This window comes from Haliotis rufescens, unplaced genomic scaffold (assembly GCF_023055435.1).
Source record: "Haliotis rufescens isolate VD_foot unplaced genomic scaffold, xgHalRufe1.0.p SCAF_66, whole genome shotgun sequence".
NCBI lineage: Eukaryota > Metazoa > Mollusca > Gastropoda > Lepetellida > Haliotidae > Haliotis > Haliotis rufescens.
This window is the reverse complement of record NW_025964357.1, coordinates 1,313,857-1,341,828: the sequence shown is the minus strand read 5'-3', so window position 1 is coordinate 1,341,828 and position 27,972 is coordinate 1,313,857. Positions and strand designations below refer to the sequence as shown.

The following is a 27,972-nucleotide window of genomic DNA, read 5'->3' as shown; positions in this document are numbered from 1 at the left end:
CTGATTTTAGGAAACGAGTGTCACAAGTCTTGTATTTCCCGAGCAAGAGCGAGTGTATAAATAGAGATTATTATACTAGCATGTGTGTCATACTGATTTTACGAAACGAGTGTCAGAATTCTTGTATTTCCCGAGGGAGATCGAGCGTAATAAATAGAGAATACTATACAAGCATGTGTGTCATACTGATTTTAGGAAACGAGTGTCACAAGTCTTGTATTTCCCGAGCAAGAGCGAGTGTATAAATAGAGATTATTACACTAGCATGTGTGTCATACTGATTTTACGAAACGAGTTTCAGAATTCTTGTATTTCCCGAGGGAGAGCGAGCGTAATAAATAGAGATTATTATACAATCATGTGTGTCATACTGATTTTACGAAACGAGTGTCAGAATTCTTGTATTTCCCGTGCGAGAGCGAGTGTAATAAATAGAGATTATTATACTAGCATGTGTGTCATACTGATTTTACGAAACGAGTGTCACAATTCTTGTATTTCCTGTGCGAGAGCGAGTGTAATAAATAGAGATTACTATACTAGCATGTGTATCATACTGATTTTACGAAACGAGTGTCAGAATTCTTGTCTTTCCCGTTGGAGAGCGAGTGTATAAATAGACATTATTACACTAGCATATGGGTCATACTGATTTTACGAAACGAGTGTCAGAATTCTTGTGTTTCCCGAGCGAGAGCGAGTGTATGAATAGTGATTACGATACTAGCATGTGTGTCATACTGATTTTACAAAAAGGGTGTCAGAATTCTTCTTTTTTCCAAGCGAGAGCGAGTGTAATAAATAGAGAATACTATACTAGCATGTGTGTCATACTGATTTTTACGAAACGAGTGTCAGGATTCTTGTATTTTCCAAGCGAGAGCGAGTGAAATAACTAGAGATTATTATACTAGCATGTGTGTCATACTGATTTTACGAAACGTGTGTCAGAATTCTTGTATTTTCCAAGCGAGAGCGAGTGTTATTAATAGAGATTATTATACTAGCATGTGTGTCATACTGATTTTACGAAACGAGTGTCAGAATTCTTGTGTTTCACGAGCTAGAGCGAGTGTATGAATAGAGATTATTACACTAGCATGTGGGTCATACTGATTTTACGAAACGAGTGTTAGAATTCTTGTATTTCCCGAGCGAGAGCGAGTGTAATGAATAGAGATTATTGTACTAGCATGTGTGTCATACTGATTTTACGAAACGAGTGTCAGAATTCTTGTATTTCCCAAGCGAGAGCGAGTGTAATTAATAGAGATTATTATACTAGCATGTGTGTCATACTGATTTTACGAAACGAGTGTCAGAATTCTTGTATTTCCCGAGGGAGAGCGAGCGTAATAAATAGAGATTATTATACTACCATGTGTGTCATACTGATTTTACGAAACGAGTGTCAGAATTCTTGTGTTTCACGAGCGAGAGCGAGTGTATGAATAGAGATTATTACACTAGCATGTGGGTCATACTGATTTTACGAAACGAGTGTTAGAATTCTTGTATTTCCCGAGCGAGAGCGAGTGTAATGAATAGAGATTATTATACTAGCATGTGTGTCATACTGATTTTACGAAACGAGTGTCAGAATTCTTGTATTTCCCGAGGGAGAGCGAGCGTAATAAATAGAGATTATTATACTATCATGTGTGTCATACTGATTTTACGAAACGAGTGTCAGAATTCTTGTATTTCCCGAGCGAGAGCGAGTGTAATAAATAGAGATTATTATACTAGCATGTGTGTCATACTGATTTTACGAAACGAGTGTCAGAATTCTTGTATTTCCCGAGCGAGAGCGAGTGTAATTAATAGAGATTATTATACTAGCATGTGTGTCATACTGATTTTACGAAACGAGTGTCAGAATTTGTGTATTTCCCGAGGGAGATCGAGCGTAATAAATAGAGAATACTATACAAGCATGTGTGTCATACTGATTTTAGGAAACGAGTGTCACAAGTCTTGTATTTCCCGAGCAAGAGCGAGTGTATCAATAGAGATTATTACACTAGCATGTGTGTCATACTGATTTTACGAAACGAGTGTCAGAATTCTTGTATTTCCCGAGGGAGAGCGAGCGTAATAAATAGAGATTATTATACAATCATGTGTGTCATACTGATTTTACGAAACGAGTGTCAGAATTCTTGTATTTCCCGAGCGAGAGCGAGTGTAATAAATAGAGATTATTATACTAGCATGTGTGTCATACTGATTTTACGAAACGAGTGTCAGAATTCTTGTATTTCCCGAGAGAGAGCGAGTGTAATTAATAGAGATTATTATACTAGCATGTGTGTCATACTGATTTTACGAAACGAGTGTCAGAATTTGTGTATTTCCCGAGGGAGATCGAGCGTAATAAATAGAGAATACTATACAAGCATGTGTGTCATACTGATTTTAGGAAACGAGTGTCACAAGTCTTGTATTTCCCGAGCAAGAGCGAGTGTATAAATAGAGATTATTACACTAGCATGTGTGTCATACTGATTTTACGAAACGAGTGTCAGAATTCTTGTATTTCCCGAGGGAGAGCGAGCGTAATAAATAGAGATTATTATACAATCATGTGTGTCATACTGATTTTACGAAACGAGTGTCAGAATTCTTGTATTTCCCGTGCGAGAGCGAGTGTAATAAATAGAGATTATTATACTAGCATGTGTGTCATACTGATTTTACGAAACGAGTGTCAGAATTCTTGTATTTCCCGTGCGAGAGCGAGTGTAATAAATAGAGATTACTATACTAGCATGTGTATCATACTGATTTTACGAAACGAGTGTCAGAATTCTTGTCTTTCCCGTTGGAGAGCGAGTGTATAAATAGACATTATTACACTAGCATATGGGTCATACTGATTTTACGAAACGAGTGTCAGAATTCTTGTGTTTCCCGAGCGAGAGCGAGTGTATGAATAGTGATTACGATACTAGCATGTGTGTCATACTGATTTTACAAAAAGGGTGTCAGAATTCTTCTTTTTTCCAAGCGAGAGCGAGTGTAATAAATAGAGAATACTATACTAGCATGTGTGTCATACTGATTTTTACGAAACGAGTGTCAGGATTCTTGTATTTTCCAAGCTAGAGCGAGTGAAATAACTAGAGATTATTATACTAGCATGTCTGTCATACTGATTTTACGAAACGAGTGTCAGAATTCTTGTATTTCCCGTGCGAGAGCGAGTGTAATAAATAGAGATTATTATACTAGCATGTGTGTCATACTGATTTTACGAAACGAGTGTCAGAATTCTTGTATTTCCCGTGCGAGAGCGAGTGTAATAAATAGAGATTACTATACTAGCATGTGTATCATACTGATTTTACGAAACGAGTGTCAGAATTCTTGTCTTTCCTGAGGGAGAGCGAGTGTATAAATAGAGATTATTACACTAGCATATGGGTCATACTGATTTTACGAAACGAGTGTTAGAATTCTTGTATTTCGCGAGTGAGAGCGAGTGTAATGAATAGAGATTACGATACTAGCATGTGTGTCATACTGATTTTACGAAAAGGGTGTCAGAATTCTTCTTTTTTCCAACCGAGAGCGAGTGTAATAAATAGAGAATACTATACTAGCATGTGTGTCATACTGATTTTACGAAACGAGTGTCAGGATTCTTGTATTTCCCGAGCGAGAGCGAGTGAAATAAATAGAGATTATTATACTAGCATGTGTGTCAAAGTGATTTTACGAAACGAGTGTCAGAATTCTTGTATTTCCCGAGGGAGAGAGAGCGTAATAAATAGAGATTATTATACTAGCATGTGTGTCATACTGATTTTACGAAACGAGTGTCAGAATTCTTCTTTTTTCCAAGCGAGAGCGAGTGTAATAAATAGAGAATACTATACTAGCATGTGTGTCATACTCATTTTACGAAACGAGTGTCAGGATTCCTGATTTTCCAAGCGAGAGCGAGTGAAATAACTAGAGATTATTATACTAGCATGTGTGTCATACTGATTTTACGAAACGAGTGTCAGAATTCTTGTATTTCCCGAGCGAGAGCGAGTGTAATTAATAGAGATTATTATACTAGCATGTGTGTCATACTGATTTTACGAAACGAGTGTCAGAATTCGTGTATTTCCTGAGCGAGAGCGAGTGTAATAAATAGAGAATTCTATACAAGCATGTGTGTCATACTGATTTTACGAAACGAGTGTCACAAGTCTTGTATTTCCCGAGCGAGAGCGAGTGTAATAAATAGAGAATACTATACTAGCATGTGTCATACTGATTTTACGAAACGAGTGTCAGAATTCGTGTATTTCCCGAGGGAGATCGAGCGTAATAAATAGAGAATACTATACAAGCATGTGTGTCATACTGATTTTAGGAAACGAGTGTCACAAGTCTTGTATTTCCCGAGCAAGAGCGAGTGTAATAATAGAGATTATTACACTAGCATGTGTGTCATACTGGTTTTACGAAACGAGTTCAGAATTCTTGTATTTCCCGAGGGAGAGCGAGCGTAATAAATAGACATTATTATACAATCATGTGTGTCATACTGATTTTACGAAACGAGTGTCAGAATTCTTGTATTTCCCGTGCGAGAGCGAGTGTAATAAATAGAGATTATTATACTAGCATGTGTGTCATACTGATTTTACGAAACGAGTGTCAGAATTCTTGTATTTCCCGTGCGAGAGCGAGTGTAATAAATACAGATTACTATACTAGCATGTGTATCATACTGATTTTACGAAACGAGTGTCAGAATTCTTGTCTTTCCCAGTGGAGAGCGAGTGTATAAATAGAGATTATTACACTAGCATATGGGTCATACTGATTTTACGAAACGAGTGTCAGAATTCTTGTGTTTCCCGAGCGAGAGCGAGTGTATGAATAGAGATTACGATACTAGCATGTGTGTCATACTGATTTTACAAAAAGGGTGTCAGAATTCTTCTTTTTTCCAAGCGAGAGCGAGTGTAATAAATAGAGAATACTATACTAGCATGTGTGTCATACTGATTTTACGAAACGAGTGTCAGAATTCTTGTATTTCCCGAGCGAGAGCGAGTGTAATTAATAGAGATTATTATACTAGCATGTGTGTCATACTGATTTTACGAAACGAGTGTCAGAATTCTTGTATTTCCCGAGCGAGAGCGAGTGTAATTAATAGAGATTATTATACTAGCATGTGTGTCATACTGATTTTACAAAACGAGTGTCAGAATTCTTGTATTTCCCGAGCGAGAGCGAGTGTATAAAGATATATTTTTACACTAGCATGTGTGTCATACTGATTTTACGAAACGAGTGTCAGAATTCTGGTCTTTCCCAGTGGAGAGCGAGTGTATAAATAGAGATTATTACACTAGCATATGGGTCATACTGATTTTACGAAACGAGTGTCAGAATTCTTGTGTTTCCCGAGCGAGAGCGAGTGTATGAATAGAGATTACGATACTAGCATGTGTGTCATACTGATTTTACAAAAAGGGTGTCAGAATTCTTCTTTTTTCCAAGCGAGAGCGAGTGTAATAAATAGAGAATACTATACTAGCATGTGTGTCATACTGATTTTTACGAAACGAGTGTCAGGATTCTTGTATTTTCCAAGCGAGAGCGAGTGAAATAACTAGAGATTATTATACTAGCATGTGTGTCATACTGATTTTACGAAACGTGTGTCAGAATTCTTGTATTTTCCAAGCGAGAGCGAGTGTAATTAATAGAGATTATTATACTAGCATGTGTGTCATACTGATTTTACGAAACGAGTGTCAGAATTCTTGTGTTTCACGAGCGAGAGCGAGTGTATGAATAGAGATTATTACACTAGCATGTGGGTCATACTGATTTTACGAAACGAGTGTTAGAATTCTTGTCTTTCCCGAGCGAGAGCGAGTGTAATAAATAGAGAATACTATACTGGCATGTGTGTCATACTGATTTTACGAAACGAGTGTCAGGATTCTTGTATATTCCGAGCGAGAGCGAGTGAAATAACTAGAGATTATTATACTAGCATGTGTGTCATACTGATTTTACGAAACGAGTGTCAGAATTCTTGTATTTCCCGAGCGAGAGCGAGTGTAATTAATAGAGATTATTATACTAGCATGTGTGTCATACTGATTTTACGAAACGAGTGTCAGAATTCTTGTATTTCCCGAGCGAGAGCGAGTGTAATTAATAGAGATTATTATACTAGCATGTGTGTCATACTGATTTTATGAAACGAGTGTCAGAATTCTTGTATTTCCCGAGCGAGAGCGAGTGTATACAGATATCTTTTTACACTAGCATGTGTGTCATAGTGATTTTACGAAACGAGTGTCAGAATTCTTGTATTCTCCGAGGGAGAGCGAGCGTAATAAATAGAGATTATTATACTATCATGTGTGTCATACTGATTTTACGAAACGAGTGTCAGAATTCTTGTATTTCCCGTGCGAGAGGGAGTGTAATAACTAGAGATTATTATACTAGCATGTTTGTCATAGTGATTTTACGAAACGAGTGTCAGAATTCTTGTATTTCCCGAGGGAGAGCGAGCGTAATAAATAGAAATTATTATACTAGCATGTGTGTCATACTGATTTTACGAAACGAGTGTCAGAATTCTTGCATTTCCCGAGAGAGAGCGAGTGTAATGAATACAGATTACTATACTAGCATGTGTATCAAAATGATTTTACGAAACGAGTGTCAGAATTCTTGTATTTTTCAAGCGAGAGCGAGTGTAATGACTAGAGATTTTTATGCTAGCATGTGTGTCATACTGATTTTACGAAACGAGTGTCAGAATTCCCTGTATTTCCCCAGCGAGAGCGAGTGTAATGAATAGAGATTATTATACTAGCATGTGTGTCATACTGATTTTACGAAACGAGTGTCAGATTTCTTGTATTTCCCGAGGGAGAGCGAGCGTAATAAATAGAGATTATTATACTATCATGTGTGTCATACTGATTTTATGAAACGAGTGTCAGAATTCTTGTATTTCCCGAGCGAGAGCGAGTGTTATAAATAGAGATTATTATACTAGCATGTGTGTCATACTGATTTTACGAAACGAGTGTCAGAATTCTTCTTTTTTCAAAGCGAGAGCGAGTGTAATAAATAGAGAATTCTATACAAGCATGTGTGTCATACTGATTTTACGAAACGAGTGTCACAAGTCTTGTATTTCCCGAGCGAGAGCGATTGTATAAATAGAGATTATTACACTAGCATGTGTGTCATACTGATTTTACGAAACGAGCGTCAGAACTCTTGTATTTCCAGAGCGAGAGCGAGTGTATAAAGATAGATTATTACACTAGCATGTGTGTCATAGTGATTTTACGAAACGAGTGTCAGAATTCTTGTATTTCCCGAGGGAGAGCGAGCGTAATAAATAGAGATTATTATACTATCATGTGTGTCATACTGATTTTACGAAACGAGTGTTAGAATTCTTGTATTTCCCGAGCGAGAGCGAGTGTAATGAATAGAGATTACGATACTAGCATGTGTGTCATACTGATTTTACGAAACGAGTGTCAGAATTCTTGTATTTCCCGAGCGAGAGCGAGTGTAATCAATAGAGATTACTATACTAGCATGTGTATCAAAATGATTTTACGAAACGAGTGTCAGAATTCTTGTATTTTTGAAGCGAGAGCGAGTGTTATGACTAGAAATTTTTATGCTAGCATGTGTGTCATACTGATTTTACGAAACGAGTGTCAGAATTCTTGTATTTCCCCAGCGAGAGCGAGTGTAATGAATAGAGATTACGATACTAGCATGTGTGTCATACTGATTTTACGAAACGAGTGTCAGAATTCTTGTATTTCCCGAGCGAGAGCGAGTGTAATGAATAGAGATTACTATACTAGCATGTGTATCAAAATGATTTTACGAAACGAGTGTCAGAATTCTTGTATTTTTGAAGCGAGAGCGAGTGTAATGACTAGAAATTTTTATGCTAGCATGTGTGTCATACTGATTTTACGAAACGAGTGTCAGAATTCTTGTATTTCCCCAGCGAGAGTGAGTGTAATGAATAGAGATTATTATACTAGCATGTGTGTCATACTGATTTTACGAAACGAGTGTCAGAATTCTTGTATTTCCCGAGGGAGAGCGAGCGTAATAAATAGAGATTATTATACTATCATGTGTGTCATACTGATTTTACGAAAGAGTGTCAGAATTTTTGTATTTCCCGAGCGAGAGCGAGTGTAATAAATAGAGATTATTATACTAGCATGTGTGTCATAGTGATTTTACGAAACGAGTGTCAGAATTCTTCTTTTTTCAAAGCGAGAGCGAGTGTAATAAATTGAGAATACTATACTAGCATGTGTGTAATACTCATTTTACAAAACAAGTGTCAGGATTCTTGTATTTTCCAAGCGAGAGCGAGTGAAATAACTAGAGATTATTATACTAGCATGTGTGTTATACTGATTTTACGAAACAAGTTTCAGAATTCTTGTATTTCCCGAACGAGAGCGAGTGTAATAAATAGAGATTATTATACTAGCATGTGTGTCATACTGATTTTACAAAACGAGTGTCAGAATTCTTCTTTTTTCAAAGCGCGTGCGAGTGTAATAAATAGAGAATACTATACTAGCATGTGTGTCATACTCATTTTACGAAACGAGTGTCAGAATTCTTGTATTTTCCGAGCGAGAGCGAGTGAAATAACTAGAGATTATTTTACTAGCATGTGTGTCATACTGATTTTACGAAACGAGTGTCAGAATTCGTGTATTTCCCGAGCGAGAGCGAGTGTAATAAATAGAGAATACTATACAAGCATGTGTGTCATACTGATTTTACGAAACGAGTGTCAGAAGTCTTGTATTTCCCGAGAGAGAGCGATTGTATCAATAGAGATTATTACACTAGGATGTGTGTCATACTGATTTTACGAAACGAGTGTCAGAATTCTTGTATTTCCCGAGGGAGAGCGAGCGTAATAAATAGAGATTATTATACTAGCATGTGTGTCATACTGATTTTAAGAAACGAGTGTCAGAATTCTTGTATTTCCCGTGCGAGAGCGAGTGTAATGAATAGAGATTATTATACTAGCATGTGTGTCATAGTGATTTTACGAAACGAGTGTCAGAATTCTTGTATTTCCCGAGGGAGAGCGAGCGTAATAAATAGAGATTATTATACTAGCATGTGTGTCATACTGATTTTACGAAACGAGTGTCAGAATTCTTGCATTTCCCGAGCGGAGCGAGTGTAAGAAAGAGAGATTATTATACTAGGATGTGTGTCATACTGATTTTACGAAACGAGTGTCAGAACTCTTGTATTTTCCAAGCGAGAGCGACTGTAATAACTAGAGATTATTATACTAGCATGTGTGTCATACTGATTTTACGAAACGAGTTTCAGAATTCTTGTATTTCCCAAGCGAGAGCGAGTGTAATAAATAGAGAATACTATACTAGCATGTGTGTCATACTGATTCTACGAAACGAGTGTCAGAATTCTTGTATTTTTCAAGCGAGGGCAAGTGTAATGATGACTAGAGATTTTTATACTGGCATGTGTGTCATACTGATTTTACGAAACGAGTGTCAGAATTCTTGTATTTTCCAAGCGAGAGCTACTGTAATAACTAGAGATTATTATACTAGCATGTGTGTCATACTGATTTTACGAAACGAGTTTCAGAATTCGTGTATTTCCCAAGCGAGAGCGAGTGTAAGAAAGAGAGATTATTATACTGGGATGTGTGTCATACTGATTTTACGAAACGAGTGTCAGAATTCTTGTATTTTCCAAGCGAGAGCGACTGTAATAACTAGAGATTATTATACTAGCATGTGTGTCATACTGATTCTACGAAACGAGTGTCAGAATTCTTGTATTTCCCGAGCGAGAGCGAGTGTAATGAATAGAGATTACTATACTAGCATGTGTATCATACTGATTTTACGAAACGAGTGTCAGAATTCTTGTGTTTCCCGAGCGAGAGCGAGTGTATTAATAGAGATTATTACACTAGCATATGGGTCATAGTGATTTTACGAAACGAGTGTCAGAATTCTTGTATTTCCCGAGCGAGAGCGAGTGTAATGAATAGAGATTACTATACTAGCATGTGTATCATACTGATTTTACAAAACGAGTGTCAGAATTCTTGTGTTTCCCGAGCGAGAGCGAGTGTATAAATAGAGATTATTACACTAGCATATGGGTCATAGTGATTTTACGAAACGAGTGTCAGAATTCTTGTATTTTTCAAGCGAGAGCGAGAGTAATAAATAGAGATTATTATACTAGCATGTGGGTCATACTGATTTTACGAAACGAGTGTCAGAATTCTTGTATTTCCCAAGCGAGAGCGAGTGTCATAAATAGAGATTATTACACTAGGATGTGGGTCATACCGATTTTACAGAACGAGTGTTAGAATTCTTGTATTTCCCGAGCGAGAGCGAGTGTAATGAATAGAGATTACGATACTAGCATGTGTGTCATACTGATTTTACGAAACGAGTGTCAGAATTCTTGTATTTCCCGAGCGAGAGCGAGTGTAATCAATGGAGATCATTACACTAGAATGTGGGTCATACCGATTTTACAGAACGAGTGTTAGAATTCTTGTATTTCCCGAGCGAGAGCGAGTGTAATGAATAGAGATTATTATACTAGCATGTGTGTCATACTGATTTTACGAAACGAGTGTCAGAATTCTTGTATTTCCCGAGCGAGAGCGAGTGTAATCAATAGAGATTACTATAGTAGCATGTGTATCAAAATGATTTTACGAAACGAGTGTCAGAATTCTTGTATTTTTCAAGCGAGAGCGAGTGTAATGACTAGAGATTTTTATGCTAGCATGTGTGTCATACTGATTTTACGAAACGAGTTTCAGAATTCTTGTATTTCCCAAGCGAGAGCGAGTGTAATAAATAGAGAATACTATACTAGCATGTGTGTCATACTGATTCTACGAAACGAGTGTCAGAATTCTTGTATTTTTCAAGCGAGGGCAAGTGTAATGACTAGAGATTTTTATACTGGCATGTGTGTCATACTGATTTTACGAAACGAGTGTCAGAATTCTTGTATTTTTCAAGCGAGGGCGAGTGTAATGACTAGAGATTTTTATACTAGCATGTGTGTCATACTGATTCTACGAAACGAGTGTCAGAATTCTTGTATTTTCCAAGCGAGAGCGACTGTAATAACTAGAGATTATTATACTAGCATGTGTGTCATACTGATTTTACGAAACGAGTTTCAGAATTCGTGTATTTCCCAAGCGAGAGCGAGTGTAAGAAAGAGAGATTATTATACTGGGATGTGTGTCATACTGATTTTACGAAACGAGTGTCAGAATTCTTGTATTTTCCAAGCGAGAGCGACTGTAATAACTAGAGATTATTATACTAGCATGTGTGTCATACTGATTTTACGAAACGAGTGTCAGAATTCTTGTATTTCCCGAGCGAGAGCGAGTGTAATGAATAGAGATTACTATACTAGCATGTGTATCATACTGATTTTACGAAACGAGTGTCAGAATTCTTGTGTTTCCCGAGCGAGAGCGAGTGTATTAATAGAGATTATTACACTAGCATATGGGTCATAGTGATTTTACGAAACGAGTGTCAGAATTCTTGTATTTCCCGAGCGAGAGCGAGTGTAATGAATAGAGATTACTATACTAGCATGTGTATCATACTGATTTTACGAAACGAGTGTCAGAATTCTTGTGTTTCCCGAGCGAGAGCGAGTGTATCAATAGAGATTATTACACTAGCATATGGGTCATAGTGATTTTACGAAACGAGTGTCAGAATTCTTGTATTTTTCAAGCGAGAGCGAGTGTAATGACCAGAGATTTTTATACTAGCATGTGTGTCATACTGATTTTACGAAACGAGTGTCAGAATTCATGTATTTCCCGAGCGAGAGCGAGAGTAATAAATAGAGATTATTATACTAGGATGTGGGTCATACTGATTTTACGAAACGAGTGTCAGAATTCTTGTATTTCCCAAGCGAGAGCGAGTGTCATAAATAGAGATTATTACACTAGCATGTGGGTCATACCGATTTTACAGAACGAGTGTTAGAATTCTTGTATTTCCCGAGCGAGAGCGAGTGTAATGAATAGAGATTACGATACTAGCATGTGTGTCATACTGATTTTACGAAACGAGTGTCAGAATTCTTGTATTTCCCGAGCGAGAGCGAGTGTAATCAATAGAGATTATTACACTAGAATGTGGGTCATACCGATTTTACAGAACGAGTGTTAGAATTCTTGTATTTCCCGAGCGAGAGCGAGTGTAATGAATAGAGATTATTATACTAGCATGTGTGTCATACTGATTTTACGAAACGAGTGTCAGAATTCTTGTATTTCCCGAGCGAGAGCGAGTGTAATCAATAGAGATTACTATACTAGAATGTGTATCAAAATGATTTTACGAAACGAGTGTCAGAATTCTTGTATTTTCAAGCGAGAGCGAGTGTAATGACTAGAGATTTTTATGCTAGCATGTGTGTCATACTGATTTTACGAAACGAGTGTCAGAATTCTTGTATTTCCCCAGCGAGAGTGAGTGTAATGAATAGAGATTATTATACTAGCATGTGTGTCATACTGATTTTACGAAACGAGTGTCAGAATTCGTGTATTTCCCGTGGGAGAGCGAGCGTAATAAATAGAGATTATTATACTATCATGTGTGTCATACTGATTTTACGAAAGAGTGTCAGAATTCTTGTATTTCCCGAGCGAGAGCGAGTGTAATAAATAGAGATTATTATACTAGCATGTGTGTCATACTGATTTTACGAAACGAGTGTCAGAATTCTTCTTTTTTCAAAGCGAGAGCGAGTGTAATAAATAGAGAATACTATACTAGCATGTGTGTAATACTCATTTTACGAAACGAGTGTCAGGATTCTTGTATTTTCCAAGCGAGAGCGTGTGAAATAACTAGAAATTATTATACTAGCATGTGTGTCATACTGATTTTACGAAACAAGTTTCAGAATTCTTGTATTTCCCGAATGAGAGCGAGTGTAATAAATAGAGATTATTATACTAGCATGTGTGTCATACTGATTTTACAAAACGAGTGTCAGAATTCTTCTTTTTTCAAAGCGCGTGCGAGTGTAATAAATAGAGAATACTATACTAGCATGTGTGTCATACTCATTTTACGAAACGAGTGTCAGAATTCTTGTATTTCCCGAGGGAGAGCGAGCGTAATAAATAGAGATTATTATACTATCATGTGTGTCATACTGATTTTACGAAACGAGCGTCAGAATTCTTGCATTTCCCGAGCGGAGCGAGTGTAAGAAAGAGAGATTATTATACTAGGATGTGTGTCATACTGATTTTACGAAACGAGTGTCAGAACTCTTGTATTTTCCAAGTGAGAGCGACTGTAATAACTAGAGATTATTATACTAGCATGTGTGTCATACTGATTTTACGAAACGAGTTTCAGAATTCGTGTATTTCCCGAGCGAGAGCGAGTGTAATAAATAGAGAATTCTATACAAGCATGTGTGTCATACTGATTTTACCAAACGAGTGTCACAAGTCTTGTATTTCCCGAGCGAGAGCGAGTGTATAAATAGAGATTATTACACTAGCATGTGTGTCATACTGATTTTATGAAACGAGTGTCAGAATTCTTGTATTTCCCGAGGGAGAGCGAGCGTAATAAATAGAGATTATTATACTATCATGTGTGTCATACTGATTTTACGAAACGAGCGTCAGAATTCTTGCATTTCCCGAGCGGAGCGAGTGTAAGAAAGAGAGATTATTATACTAGGATGTGTGTCATACTGATTTTACGAAACGAGTGTCAGAACTCTTGTATTTTCCAAGTGAGAGCGACTGTAATAACTAGAGATTATTATACTAGCATGTGTGTCATACTGATTTTACGAAACGAGTTTCAGAATTCGTGTATTTCCCAAGCGAGAGCGAGTGTAATAAATAGAGAATACTATACTAGCATGTGTGTCATACTGATTCTACGAAACGAGTGTCAGAATTCTTGTATTTTTCAAGCGAGGGCGAGTGTAATGACTAGAGATTTTTATACTAGCATGTGTGTCATACTGATTTTACGAAACGAGTGTCAGAATTCTTGTTTTTTTCAAGCGAGGGCGAGTGTAATGACTAGAGATTTTTATACTAGCATGTGTGTCATACTCATTTTACGAAACGAGTGTCAGAATTCTTGTATTTTTCAAGCGAGAGCGAGTGTAATGACTAGAGATTTTTATACTAGCATGTGTGTCATACTGATTTTACGAAACGAGTGTCAGAATTCATGTATTTCCCAAGCGAGAGCAAGTGTCATAAATAGAGATTATTACACTAGCATGTAGGTCATACCGATTTTACAGAACGAGTGTCAGAATTCTTGTATTTCCCGAGCGAGAGCGAGTGTAGCAAATAGAGATTGCACTACTAGCATGTGTGTCATACTGATTTTACGAAACGAGTGTCAGAATTCTTGTATTTCCCGAGCGAGAGCGCTTGTAATAACTGGAGATTATTACACTTTCATGTGTGTCATACTGATTTTACGAAACGAGTGTCAGAATTCGTGTATTTCCCGAGCGAGAGCGAGTGTAATGCATGAATTCTCACACGAGTTTCAAAGAACATGTATTCTCTTCGAAACGCTGATAACATTCAACTTCCGTTACAAGGTAAAACATTAAATTTTTCATGAATCATTTTTTCCTTCATCAATAAGAATGAGGAATAATATTCCACTATACATGCAGTTAGGCTACAGCTTTAACAACGTTCAGAAAGAAAGAAAATTCGATTGCTCGAAAAATACCTTTCAGTTGGCAAAAGACAATTCAATATAATTGATACCCAGGTACGATATGTAACCAACCAATTAAATTATGATTTATTGTAGAGATCCATGTGATTAATGTTGTAAATACAACTCAATGTAAAGTGTATGTTTGCTATCGCAATGAGTTGTTCACAACCAAGTTCTCTCAATGAATGAAACATACATACATACTTGGTTGATGCATGTCATCGTATCCCAATTGTGTGGATCGACGCTCAAGATGTCAATCAATGGATTGTCGGGTCCACGCTTGATTATTTACAGACCGCCGTCATATAGGTGGAATATTACTGAGTGCAGCGTTAAACAACAAACAAACATATAAAATTGAAATTCGAGTGTACAGCCCGATATATTTCAAATGTGTAAAGAACACAACGCTGAAAATGTTCAACATTTTTTATTCGTACCATAAGGGAATGAAGTTGTGATGTCACGCGACAGTTACATTGATTATAACTTCATCAATACAATACTGCACATTAATTTACGTGGCAACATAACTACACATACACACATACAGTACAGCACGATTGAAGGGAGAGAGGCATACATATATTATTTAAGGAAAAAACGACTCGTTGTTTATCGTACAATAAAACACTGCAGGGAGTACAAACCAGGTGGGGTGAAATGGGGTTTAACGTCACGTCCAAGATTATTGCACTCATTTAGCAAAGTGCATGCACGTGTGTGTAGCCGCTTGTACTAGTCCGGACTGATGCCTATTTATAGTGCTAGCACACTGAGATACCATACCTCAGTTTAACATGAATACCCCACTGAGACACAGTATACTGACCGAGCCGACCAGTCCTTGTTTTATCCCCTTAATGCCGAGCGCCAGACAGGGTAACAACAAGTACCATCTTTTAACGTTTTGGGTATGACATGGCCGGGGATCGAACCTCGGACCTTTCGCTCTCCGGGCGGACACTCTACCACTAGATCACGAAGGCGGTCCGAATAAACCATGAGGGGTGCAGCTGCATGGGCGCAGCTGTTCATACCTGTATTTTAATAATGACTCCCTGAATGGAGACGATGTCGGAAATGTCGGACAAGTCCATTTTACGAACAGGTGGGTTAAGTTTGGTGTTTCCCGCCCTTTCTCACAATCCTCACCGTCGATCATCTGTACCTTTTCTCCTCATCCCGATGTTCATATCTCTCCCACTTTTGGATGCGATCGTTCGGTCACTGCGTTCATCTGCGTAGCCCAGCTATATCTATGGAGAACAACTTACAAGACACTTCCCTCACAAAAATATCGTGAAATAAACCACGCTTCGTTCTTCATTGTTGCAATTTATGGCGTAGCTATCTTATACATATATAATGATACATGTTGTAACTTGTCTCCTGGTGGCGGCCATATTGGGTACTGGTTTCTAACGTTTTTTGTATAATTTCTTCATAAATATTTAAGCTAAACAACGTTTGTTCTTGATCATGTTTCAACAGTCTATCGTTATTTTGTAACCATTCTGGAATCGAGTTTCACTAATTTCAAAATATTTTCATACAAATGGCAGAAGAAAACGTTAGGGCAGTTATTAGGTACTTCCGTGAGAAAGACTGAGTTTTCTGAAGTTGAGAAAAGAGATATTTTCATTTCAGTGAACATACCACTTGATATTTCACTGCAGTGAACATAACACTTGATATTTCACTGCAGTGAACATAACACTTTGAAGGAACTTTTGTCATACAGGAGTTACTTCCTCGCAAATTATCTCTCCGTTGTCGTAAACTGATGACTTCCTATTGACATTAGTTCCACATTGACAGATGGTCATTCATGGAGTAAATATCGCTTCTTGCCGTTTGCTATCCTCTTGTAAGTGTTTCGTTATCAACTGTAATTTTCACATTTAAATTTTAATGATGTGATGCTGTATGGGGGAGTCGTCATGTAAACTTTGTAGTACCTTTGATCTCTGTGCAGCAACCTATGCGACGAAATGGATCGGGTAGTCAAGCTCGGTGACTTGCCAGGTGACTGCCTCATCGTACCTCGAAGACACGGGTCGTCACTCATGTCAGTTACTGGTTTGTCAGGTCCAGACTCGATTATATATGTGTTATAATTAAATGCAATATCACAGTGCATTCCAACTGACGGAGCATATAACTTAACAGAGAACCGGTAAATATAGACAGTGGCCATGTGAGATAAACCAGTTTTGTGAACTGTTACTTCTGTAATTCTGACGTCTGTAATGACACCACGCAGCGATGCAGTCTTTAGTGAGAGACTGTAACCTTAATACTGTTGAACACTTTGCCTTACATTAATGAGGTATAAGTACACGAGGATGATGCCAACAGACAAGTAGTGGTACTGGATGGTGTCACAGATTGTGTGGCCATCACCTAAAATTGCATTTCCTCTAAAATAAACCCACCGCCCTGTTTCCATATATACACAGGCGGCGAAACGCTGCTCTGAAAACAATGGCGCCAGTTTCGCAGTTGGTTGAATTAGCTTGTCTTAATATTTCATTGGAACTCGACTTTTGGCGAGTTCTGAAATCGGATTAATTTAATAACATACAGATGGCAGAAGGCTATGGTACAAAATTACACAATGTCATATCTTACAGGTCGCAGTCGCTAAACTTTACTTACTACAATGTGGAGACAGTATGTCTCAGTCCCTGAACCATATTATTTTCACTTCCGCCCAGCCCTTTCTGTTATGCAAAAGCCCCAAATGAAGGAATTCAAGATTTTCCTTAGGGTCTCACTTGGGCCCCTTTTAATTTGAATGGAGTTATTTGTTTCTATCAAAATTATATATTTTCAAAGACGAATGAAGCGTTAGTCTAGTATGAACGTCAGTTTGATATCGGGTATCCAAACTGAGGGTGTGTCTATTAGTGAGTTTAGCACATGTGGTACACGTGCACCATTTCTTTTCACATTCCTCCATTTAGAGGTATGTTTTAAGGTTCACTTGTACACGTTTCTTTTACGCACTTAGGTTATCGAATGACTGTTTCGTCTTGATTCAGTAATTCCAATGTGACCCGATTGAGTTTGAAAGCATTGGTTGAACGTGAAGTCATTCAGTGTGATCACGGGAGACAACTCGTATTGAACTGGTAACTGTCAATATCGCCGGCGATACTAAAATGTTACAATTGATATCCAAGCCATTAAACAAAATACACCATGCACTGGACCGTAACTATTGTAACTAATATATAAGTATATATCTCTCATATTTAATGTCAATACTATATTATGCTAGATAACATATATCGGTATATAATATGCATGGTCTGTGATAATGCCTCATATTGAGTTTGAGCGACCGTCGCGTTGTCTTTCCAGTCTGCTGTCACACCCCTGGATCTCACACCTGTTGTATTTACACCTGTATTTGATGTGTACCGGAGTACATACTTTTAAACACACTCTATAACTGGATATGAAAACGAGATGGTTATGTTATATGCAGCGTGGCGATGCTGAACCACAGCTTGATTGTTATGCGGGGTTGTGTTTCCACAGCCTGTCGGCAAAGGCGAGCGATCACCATGTGAAACCTACATGAGCTTCCTTGCAACCAGTGTTTATACCATGTGACTGCGTCTTTTCCAATGGGGTTATTCGTTACGAATGTCGGCGAAGTAGGCCAACCAACCGCAATTGTCGTATCAAGGTAAAATGTGTAAGTTTTGCTAACGCTGGCCTGCACGCCAGAACTGACAAAAAGTTTACCTTGTTCGCGGGAGATGATAACGTGGGCTAGGGCACCTCTCGTGTTCTGGTGCTTATTAAGTTGGATTTTCCTAATTAGCGCGCCCACAAGCCATTCAGTGGGTGGCGTTAGGCATACAATGGGAGATGGATTGTTATTACGGTGAAGTACCGTTGGTTATCGGCTAAGAAACAGCGCTGAGTGGACGAGGGGTGCAAGCGGGCTCCCTTTCCTAGCTATGCGTGGTGGGGGTCTGAAACGGCTACTTACCATTCCTTGCCACCAACTCTTCAATAGCTTGGCTCTTCCGCTTGCAGGTCGAAGACGGTTTGTTATGTCGACTGACGTGCATGTAGCAACTACAAACATTTGTAATTGACGATCGATTGAAATCGACTGGTTCATTACCTATTCAAATATACACATCACTGTAGCAGCTAAGCTGTCAGTCGCAAGAAAGCCAAACTGGATTCAAACCGTGAAAACACACCATCAGCCAGTCGTGTGTGCCCTCCGCGTTCTGTAGTATGGACCAAACGGGGGGCGAGTAGAGGTGGTAGCATGGCCACAACGGGGGAGGGGGAGGCAGAGGGGGGCATGTCTCCCGAAACCAGAGAGGAATACGAACGTATGGAAAAGTGGATGGACGAGCACACTGAGTTTGTACATGATTATTTTTCACGGAAAGCGAAGCGCAGCATGGTTGACGGGTGGCTTATTGCTCATGCTATGACACACAGCGGACTACACCTGCAATCGGACAGTCTTAGTACGTCCAGTGGATCCAACTCCAAACCAAGTTCAGGTGCTAATACCCCAGTGAGAAAAATCTCAGCTCAGGAATTTGACAAGGGGGGCATCCTGAAGCCGATCATATCGACTGTTGATGGGACTCCTACTTTTCTGGGCCCTTCCTCATCCACGGGGTCATGGCAGGGGAAAACCCGGAAATCTATGAGCGAGCTGAAAGCTCTTGACGAGAAAGAGCTTATGTATGAGCTGGTCATTGACATTTGTAATGATTTAGACGTTACAAGTTTGTGTTATAAGATTCTCCTTAATGTCTGCATTTTGCTTAATGCTGACAGGTGTTCGTTGTTTCTGGTGCAGGGAAAGGGCACCAACGAAAAGTGGTTAGTATCGAAACTGTTTGATGTGAGTAGCGACTCCACTTACGAGGAAGTATGTGAGCGACAGGACGAGATTCGCATCCCGTGGGGTACGGGCATCATCGGCTATGTGTGTTTGACGGGCGAGGTTGTCAACATTCCCGACGCCTATGAGGTAGGTGGCCACGAATTTAATTAGAACCTCACCTACACAGAAAACACGGAGAGGAAGCCTGGACACGTGACATCAATATGATGCTGTAATCTGGCTAATTATAGTTAAGCGATATCAGTGATGCACTCGCCAGTGTTCAATGTGTTTTGTGTATCCTGGGGATTTCTTTGCAAGGTTGTGTATTCCTGTTCTGTGTGGGAAAGAGTGTAACTGTTTCTGTAGTAGATCTAACCTAGAATAGTTTACTCTTCAATAAGTATTGACTACAACCATCAAGTTTTGGGCTTGATTTTTATGTCATGCAATGAATATTTTTCATGTAGTTTCTTGTTGTTCATGTTTGTATAAATCATGTATCTCTTAGCAAAATAACCACAGCTGAAAGGAGAAGACGAATGGCATGACTTCAGCTATACTTTACAGGACTTTCGCTGCTCTTCAGTGTGGAAGGGCAATTTTCTACATGCCTACACCTGTCAAACCCCTTTTTTCCAGAAGTAGGAGCTCAGTCTTATTCATAATTCAGGAACTCAGTATTATTCATAAGTACACAATTGTCTAGTCTTATTTTGCAAATTATTACAATAGACTTGTCTTTTTGTGCTATATAAGAAAGGTTTTTGTCAGTTTCCAACAAAGATTTTCGAACACAACACCAAACCAATATTGGCAACTTTTCTAGCCAAGATAGTGAAAACTGTCATTAGGTTTCTATATATGCAACCTTTGTCAGGGTGTGTGAACCTTGAACACCATAGAAAGATGCTGCTGTGTGGATCTGCCTGTCATAACCAGCAGTGGAAATCAATGTAAGCATGTAGACAGTCAGCACCTGTCTCACACAGGCTTGTAGAGGACATGCTGATCTGTCTATACTAAACACTTGGAGAGCAGCACATCAACCTTCTCATCTACAAGTCCAAGTCACAAGGCATTCATAGTTTCCGAACATCGTAACTCCTATCATTTAAGATAGACTTGGGACGGTTGAGGCATTACGATCAGGTTGTTAAATGTGGCCCATGAGATTGCAAGCCAGATGGAGAGTTATTTGTAACAATAGGAAACTATTAACAGTTGATGACAAGTGACCAATGATAACACATGACCAGCAAATAACCAGTGTGTTAGTGAGTGAATCTTGCTTTATGCTGCATTAGCAGTTTTGGAGCTACACATAATTGTGTTGGGAAGTATTTTCCACTTTTGTCAGACATGAGTTGAATGTCACAAGTAAACACTTGTGATGAAGGTTATATCGTGATGCTGTCTTCAGTGAGTGAGGGTTGAGGAAGGGGCTGACTGTATAACTACTCTTCTGCGCAAATACAACTTTGCTGTTTGCTTATTTGAGTACAAATGTACATTTAATTTTATAGACCGAACAAATAGTCATTTTTAGCACCATGCCTAAACTAATACCCCATTCCCATGCCAGTGGATACTCATGCGAGGGGCTTGACATATGAGTAAATTTACACTTTGTACAAATGGGTCATGTGAATGCATTTACTTTCATATGCAACATTGCTCCTTGAGCATATTTACAAGACCTAAACATGCTAAAGAGGTCATGGTAGTACCGTATATCGCTGTGTATAAGGCGAGTTTTTCGTACCTAAAATAAGGGGGCTAAGAAGGGGGGTCGTCTTATACACGGAGTCGAAGATCTCACATTTTTTCCCACTGGCGGTATATTTACATAGTATTATTTTGTGCACATGTGAACCCAAAATTCTTTTGCTTAGCAGTGCAAAACAATTTCCAAAGACGCGGGAGTCATGTCCTCTTCCTGGCCATCCAGTGATGATGTCATACCGCTTGTAGGATGATTGAATAGAGCCCTTTCCTTAATACAAGAGGTGGTGGGTAGCCTAGTGGTTAAAGCATTTGCTCGTCACGCTGAAAACAGGGGTTCGATTCCCCACTAGGGTACAATGTGTGAAGCCCATTTCTAGTGTCCCCCGCTGTGACATTGCTGGCATCAAACCATACTCACTCACTCCTAAAACAATGTCCATCCACCAAGTTCAGGACCTCTGTTTAACCCACACTTTTCTCTCCTGTCTAAACCTGTCCAGAGAAATATACCTTGTCTTCTCTTCACAATGCCTGTTCATCTTGGTTTCCAAAGAGAGTGAGTGACTTGTAGAGACTGAACTACTCTGAAACTTACATCAACAAATATATTGTGCACACAGCACATTTTCTTCATGTGGATGCAAAGTATTTTTACTTTTGCTTCTATGTGCAAAGTAGCATGTAAACATGGTATAAATTAAGAGGCCTAAGATATTTTAAAGGATGGGAATGGGGATGGGGAGCACTTGACTGACCCTAATTTAAGGTAATGAACCCTGCTAAGGTTTGACTGGTACCCCCTTTTCATGACAAAGTAAAAAAGCACACATGAAAATATATATCAAATACTGTTAACTGCAACATAATTAAACCTATTAAACGTAAACTTTTAACAAAGCACAACAACCTACCCTATTTTGAAATTAAATGTAATACATTGACCCACAGGTCCTTCCTTATTTATTGTCAAAGTGTCACCAGGTCATGTGTCTGCACAGAGAGTTGAGAGCAAGCATTAACATGATTAACATGATTAAGGAATGCCATATTTAACAAGATTCAACAACCTACAGGAGTTTGAGACACTGTTTCCAATAAAATACAAAAGCTATGATGCTTTGAAAACTATGGGTATTTTCTATAATCTATTCCATAATTTCAATAAGAACTCAGATTAGGTATGTATAATCAATATGAATGAAACAAGAAATAAACAATTTATTCAATGACAAGACTGTGCTGTGTTTGTAGGTCCCTCGGCAGATGGATGACCATCTTCCCGAGGCAAGGGAGTTAACTGACTGTAAAAGTCAAGTTTCCATCCTTGCCAAACTAGGCAGGAATTATGGAGTTATGTTTTGTCTGGACTAATGAGTCTATGCTTAGTCCAATCAATATCGCGTAACCAAATCGACATCTGGTTTGTAAACAACATGGATTTCCATGTGCATCTAAGTTGACACAACAAGGTTTGACTGTAACTTGTTGCTTTACAAAATAAAATATGCCTATTGTAAAAGTTTGTTTCTACACTTTCTTGCAGAGCTTAATCCTAAAACTGTGCAACTACCTACTGATAGCCAACTAAAACACCATAATGGTAATTAATATTAACACTGCCAGAAATGATGGGGATCTGGCAAGTCCATCGGTCAAGATGAGCAATTCACTTACCTATTGGCTGAGTAAGTTGATATTATTTTGCAGCCTTTCTGTAGACAATTTGAATGAAATAATTATGGTCTCCGTAGGATTACCCATGGTGTGCAACAATAATATTATTGTACTTGTCAACCCAGAGTCTATTATAGAATAACAATAATAATAATAATTAATAAAAATAAAAAGAGAAGAAGAAGATACAATTTACAAATATCTAAAATAATTTTAACTGTTGATTTCTTAGATGATAGTTAATTATAAAGAGTTTGCGCCCGTGAAACCCTTGTATAGAGCATGAAGCCATCTCAGCCGGAGACTGATAATGTTACATTAGCTTGTATGTGTTACAGTCCAGACAGCAGCATGCAGAAATCATGACATGACATGTTTTATTCCTGTTTTTATTATCAACCATCTGCTACTGACAAGTGTAACTAGTGGTATGAGTGTTGCCCTGGTTTACACAGGACACTTTCCATCCCATATTCATTCCATGCGTCCTACAGGGCCGGTCTCCGTGTGGCGCTGGCACCAGCTGGAATGGATGTGATAAGTTTCCTGAGGACAAATATAAATGATTGACAAGGGTGTAGTTTACTTGGAGGAGGATTACTGACGTTCACAAAGATACAAGTCTAATGATGCTAAATGTTCACTGTGATGTGTTATATCGAGACTGGATGTCTATGGCCAGCTTTTGAGAGCAACATATGTTGTGTGATATTAACATCCATGCTAACCTAGTTTGAATGTACAGTGTGTTGATCACATACCCTAGTATGCAAGTGGATCTCAATGCTTCACTTTGTGTAAGCTGTATTTCCCTGGTATGCTGTGCTGCTATTGTCCATGGCTACCTCTATATGCTTCACAGTGAGAGGGCAGTATATAGAAATTATCATTCATGTATTCCACCTCAGTTAGTAATCCAGGCTCTAGAGTATGCCTCTTAACTCCTTCCCCTGATAGCTGTTTTGGCAGTTGATGTTTAAGCCTCACTGAAAGATCCTTTTTTTCTCCATTGGTCGACCCACCTAGCTATGACTCAAACTACTATTCTATTTTTTTGTATAATTAACTCGCAAAGCCCGAAACATATATTCCTTTTTTCAAATAAACTATAAATATGTTGTTAATGTAAGTAAGTACTATAATACTTGCATGTGAATGTAAGTACTATGACACTTGCATGTGAATGTAAGTACTATGACACTTGCATGTGAATGTAAGTACTATGACACTTGCATGTGAATGTAAGTACTATGACACTTGCATGTGAATGTAAGTACTATGACACTTGCATGTGAATGTAAGTACTATGACACTTGCATGTGAATGTAAGTACTATAACACTTGCATGCTTTGACATAAGCAGCACACAGTACCGCCATGATTCGACGTATTGAAAACTTTGGCAGTGAGTTGTGCTGTGTGTATTTATATAACCTGTTGTGAAGGCTGAAAACAAAACACCAGCCAACACAGTACTGAAAGGCTGTGGACTTGTGGCAGCTTGTGTGAATTACCATGATAATGGAAACAGAAGAGTTATTGCTGAGGTCACCTAAACAAATTTGTCCATAAATCTGATGTGACAGTGGAAGATGACTTTAAGCATCATGTTACCACACACAGCCTGTCCATTGGATTTCCATTAGCTGGTGACATACATTTGTAATATTAGTAATCTGTGACCCATGGTGTCAGACTGGTTCACACAGAACATGCCTGTGTGTGTCATGTACATGACGTAGCAAACAGATGCTGTGTTTGTTGACCGGGCACCAGCAGTGTCATGTCAGATGTCTGACTGTACCAACAGTGTCATGTCAGTTGTCTGACTGTACCAGCAGTGTCATGTCAGTTGACTGACTGTACCAACAGTGTCATGTCAGTTGTCTGACTGTACCAGCAGTGTCATGTCAGTTGACTGACTGTACCAGCAGTGTCATGTCAGTTGACTGACTGTACCAGCAGTGTCATGTCAGTTGACTGACTGTACCAGCATTGTCATGTCAGATGTATGACTGTACCAGCAGTGTCATGTCAGTTGTCTGACTGTACCAGCAGTGTCATGTCAGTTGACTGACTGTACCAACAGTGTCATGTCAGATGTCTGACTGTACCAGCAGTGTCATGTCAGTTGTCTGACTGTACCAGCAGTGTCATGTCAGTTGACTGACTGTACCAACAGTGTCATGTCAGTTGACTGACTGTACCAGCAATGTCAGTTGTCTGACTGTACCAGCAGTGTCATGTCAGTTGACTGACTGTACCAACAGTGTCATGTCAGTTGACTGACTGTACCAACAGTGTCATGTCAGTTGTCTGACTGTACCAGCAGTGTCATGTCAGATGTCTGACTGTACCAGCAGTGTCATGTCAGTTGTCTGACTGTACCAGCAGTGTCATGTCAGATGTCTGACTGTACCAGCAGTGTCATGTCAGTTGACTGACTGTACCAGCAGTGTCATGTCAGTTGACTGACTGTACCAGCAGTGTCATGTCAGATGTCTGACTGTACCAGCAGTGTCATGTCAGTTGTCTGACTGTACCAGCAGTGTCATGTCAGTTGACTGACTGTACCAACAGTGTCATGTCAGATGTCTGACTGTACCAGCAGTGTCATGTCAGTTGTCTGACTGTACCAGCAGTGTCATGTCAGTTGACTGACTGTACCAACAGTGTCATGTCAGTTGACTGACTGTACCAGCAGTGTCATGTCAGTTGACTGACTATACCAACAGTGTCATGTCAGTTGACTGACTGTACCAGCAGTGTCATGTCAGTTGACTGACTGTACCAACAGTGTCATGTCAGTTGACTGACTGTACCAGCAGTGTCATGTCAGTTGTCTGACTGTACCAGCAGTGTCATGTCAGTTGTCTGACTGTACCAGCAGTGTCATGTCAGTTGACTGACTGTACCAGCAGTGTCATGTCAGTTGACTGACTGTACCAACAGTGTCATGTCAGATGTCTGACTGTACCAGCAGTGTCATGTCAGTTGTCTGACTGTACCAGCAGTGTCATGTCAGTTGACTGACTGTACCAGCAGTGTCATGTCAGTTGACTGACTGTACCAGCAGTGTCATGTCAGTTGTCTGACTGTACCAGCAGTGTCATGTCAGTTGACTGACTGTACCAGCAGTGTCATGTCAGTTGACTGACTGTACCAGCAGTGTCATGTCAGTTGTCTGACTGTACCAACAGTGTCATGTCAGTTGACTGACTGTACCAACAGTGTCATGTCAGTTGACTGACTGTACCAGCAGTGTCATGTCAGTTGACTGACTGTACCAGCAGTGTCATGTCAGTTGACTGACTGTAACAACAGTGTCATGTCAGTTGTCTGACTGTACCAGCAGTGTCATGTCAGTTGACTGACTGTACCAGCAGTGTCATGTCAGTTGACTGACTGTACCAACAGTGTCATGTCAGTTGACTGACTGTACCAGCAGTGTCATGTCAGTTGACTGACTGTACCAACAGTGTCATGTCAGTTGACTGTCTGTGCCAGTAGTGTCATGTCAGTTGACCATAATGGGATGTCCTCAGATCTTTGTTTAGTGGTAGCGAAGACTAAGATCTGATTTTAATGAGATTGTGTCATGTCAGTTGCATGAATCACTTACGTATCCCCTAACTTAATGATTAATGCAACAATAGGTGATAAATGCATGAGTTGGTTACAGCAATTGTTGTAGTGATGTGGACAATGGAGACAGTGGAATTAGGGGACAGGGCTAAGTATGTGGTAGTAGGGGCCAGAGTATAGAATGCTTGGAGTCAAGATATGAAATGAGCTTTTGGGATTGGGGATCGATCACGTTCAGACTTACAATACTGTACATCATGAAGGATTGTTTATAGTTCTTGATTTTGTGGTATGTTAGGTAGACAAACTATGTAGGTTTTAAAAATCATTTAATAGCACATTTTGATAACAGATTATGCCACAATTTTCTATCATAGAAAGTGAATAGGTACCATGCTTCAGCCTTTCAGTTCAACTTTAACCACCACCATATTGAAAGTCAGTCATAATGTTCCTGGGAGCTGTTATTGGATTATTTTAGCACAAGTATCTGCATTCAATCCCAGATGGGACTTCCTTTTTCCAGAAAGTGATTTAAGGTAAACACATTGGCCACAGTGTGATTCCATTTGGCCTGAGACTTCTCTTACATATGCCTGTCTTGTGTATGGGTGTTATCTGGGGAGGCTGTCTGCACCTCTCTCAAGTTCTGGAGAAATTGCTGTTGAATAAACACTGACAGCACTACCATTCTATCATGCCTGGTAGTTCTGCAAGTTCTTGATGTCTTCATCTCTTACTTGTTCAACTTCAGCATGAAACAGTGTAGTGGTCCATCACCATTGACTATATAACATTTCCTTGTCTAGTATGTACCAGTGTAACACTGAGGCCTGACTTGTATCACCTTGGCTGTTCTCACCTCTTGAACTGGGAATAATGCCATTCCGGATAATAGCAGATGTTCCATTAATTGTGATACTGAACTTATAGTTATTTAGGTTGTTGTATTGGATGGCTATGATTACAACCTATATTAACTGAAAACTGTCATTATTCAATGAATCTCTGAGGGCACGGGTGGCACAGTCATGTAAGGCACCACATTTTGTTGTGCAGAGTTGCATCCCTTGGGTACGACAGAAACCTAAGATCATGGGTTTGAATCAGGGTTCTCCCCGATTTATGTTTGTCGGTTTGTCATCACCATACACGTGCCCTCATGGGTTTCACCGACGTGGTAAAAGTCTTAGTCATCACTTCAGGCTTTCCTCCCACTTTCAGCTGACACCTTGTGATATAACTAGATTACTATTCAAAGCAGTGTTAAAC

General features: G+C 39.1%; 1 protein-coding gene across 2 annotated transcripts in view; it reads left to right on the top strand.

Annotated features, from left to right (window-relative positions):
• The first annotated feature begins 19,181 nt into the window (after positions 1–19,181).
• The window catches only part of LOC124125448 (dual 3',5'-cyclic-AMP and -GMP phosphodiesterase 11-like), a 234,297-nt gene continuing 225,506 nt past the window's right edge, over positions 19,182–27,972 (top strand). For both annotated transcript variants that reach the window (XM_048387137.1, XM_048387136.1), the window contains exon 1: positions 19,182–19,860. In XM_048387137.1, the coding sequence (XP_048243094.1) occupies positions 19,207–19,860 (654 nt within the window). In that variant the 5' untranslated portion in view covers positions 19,182–19,206. The remainder of the gene's footprint in view (positions 19,861–27,972) is intronic.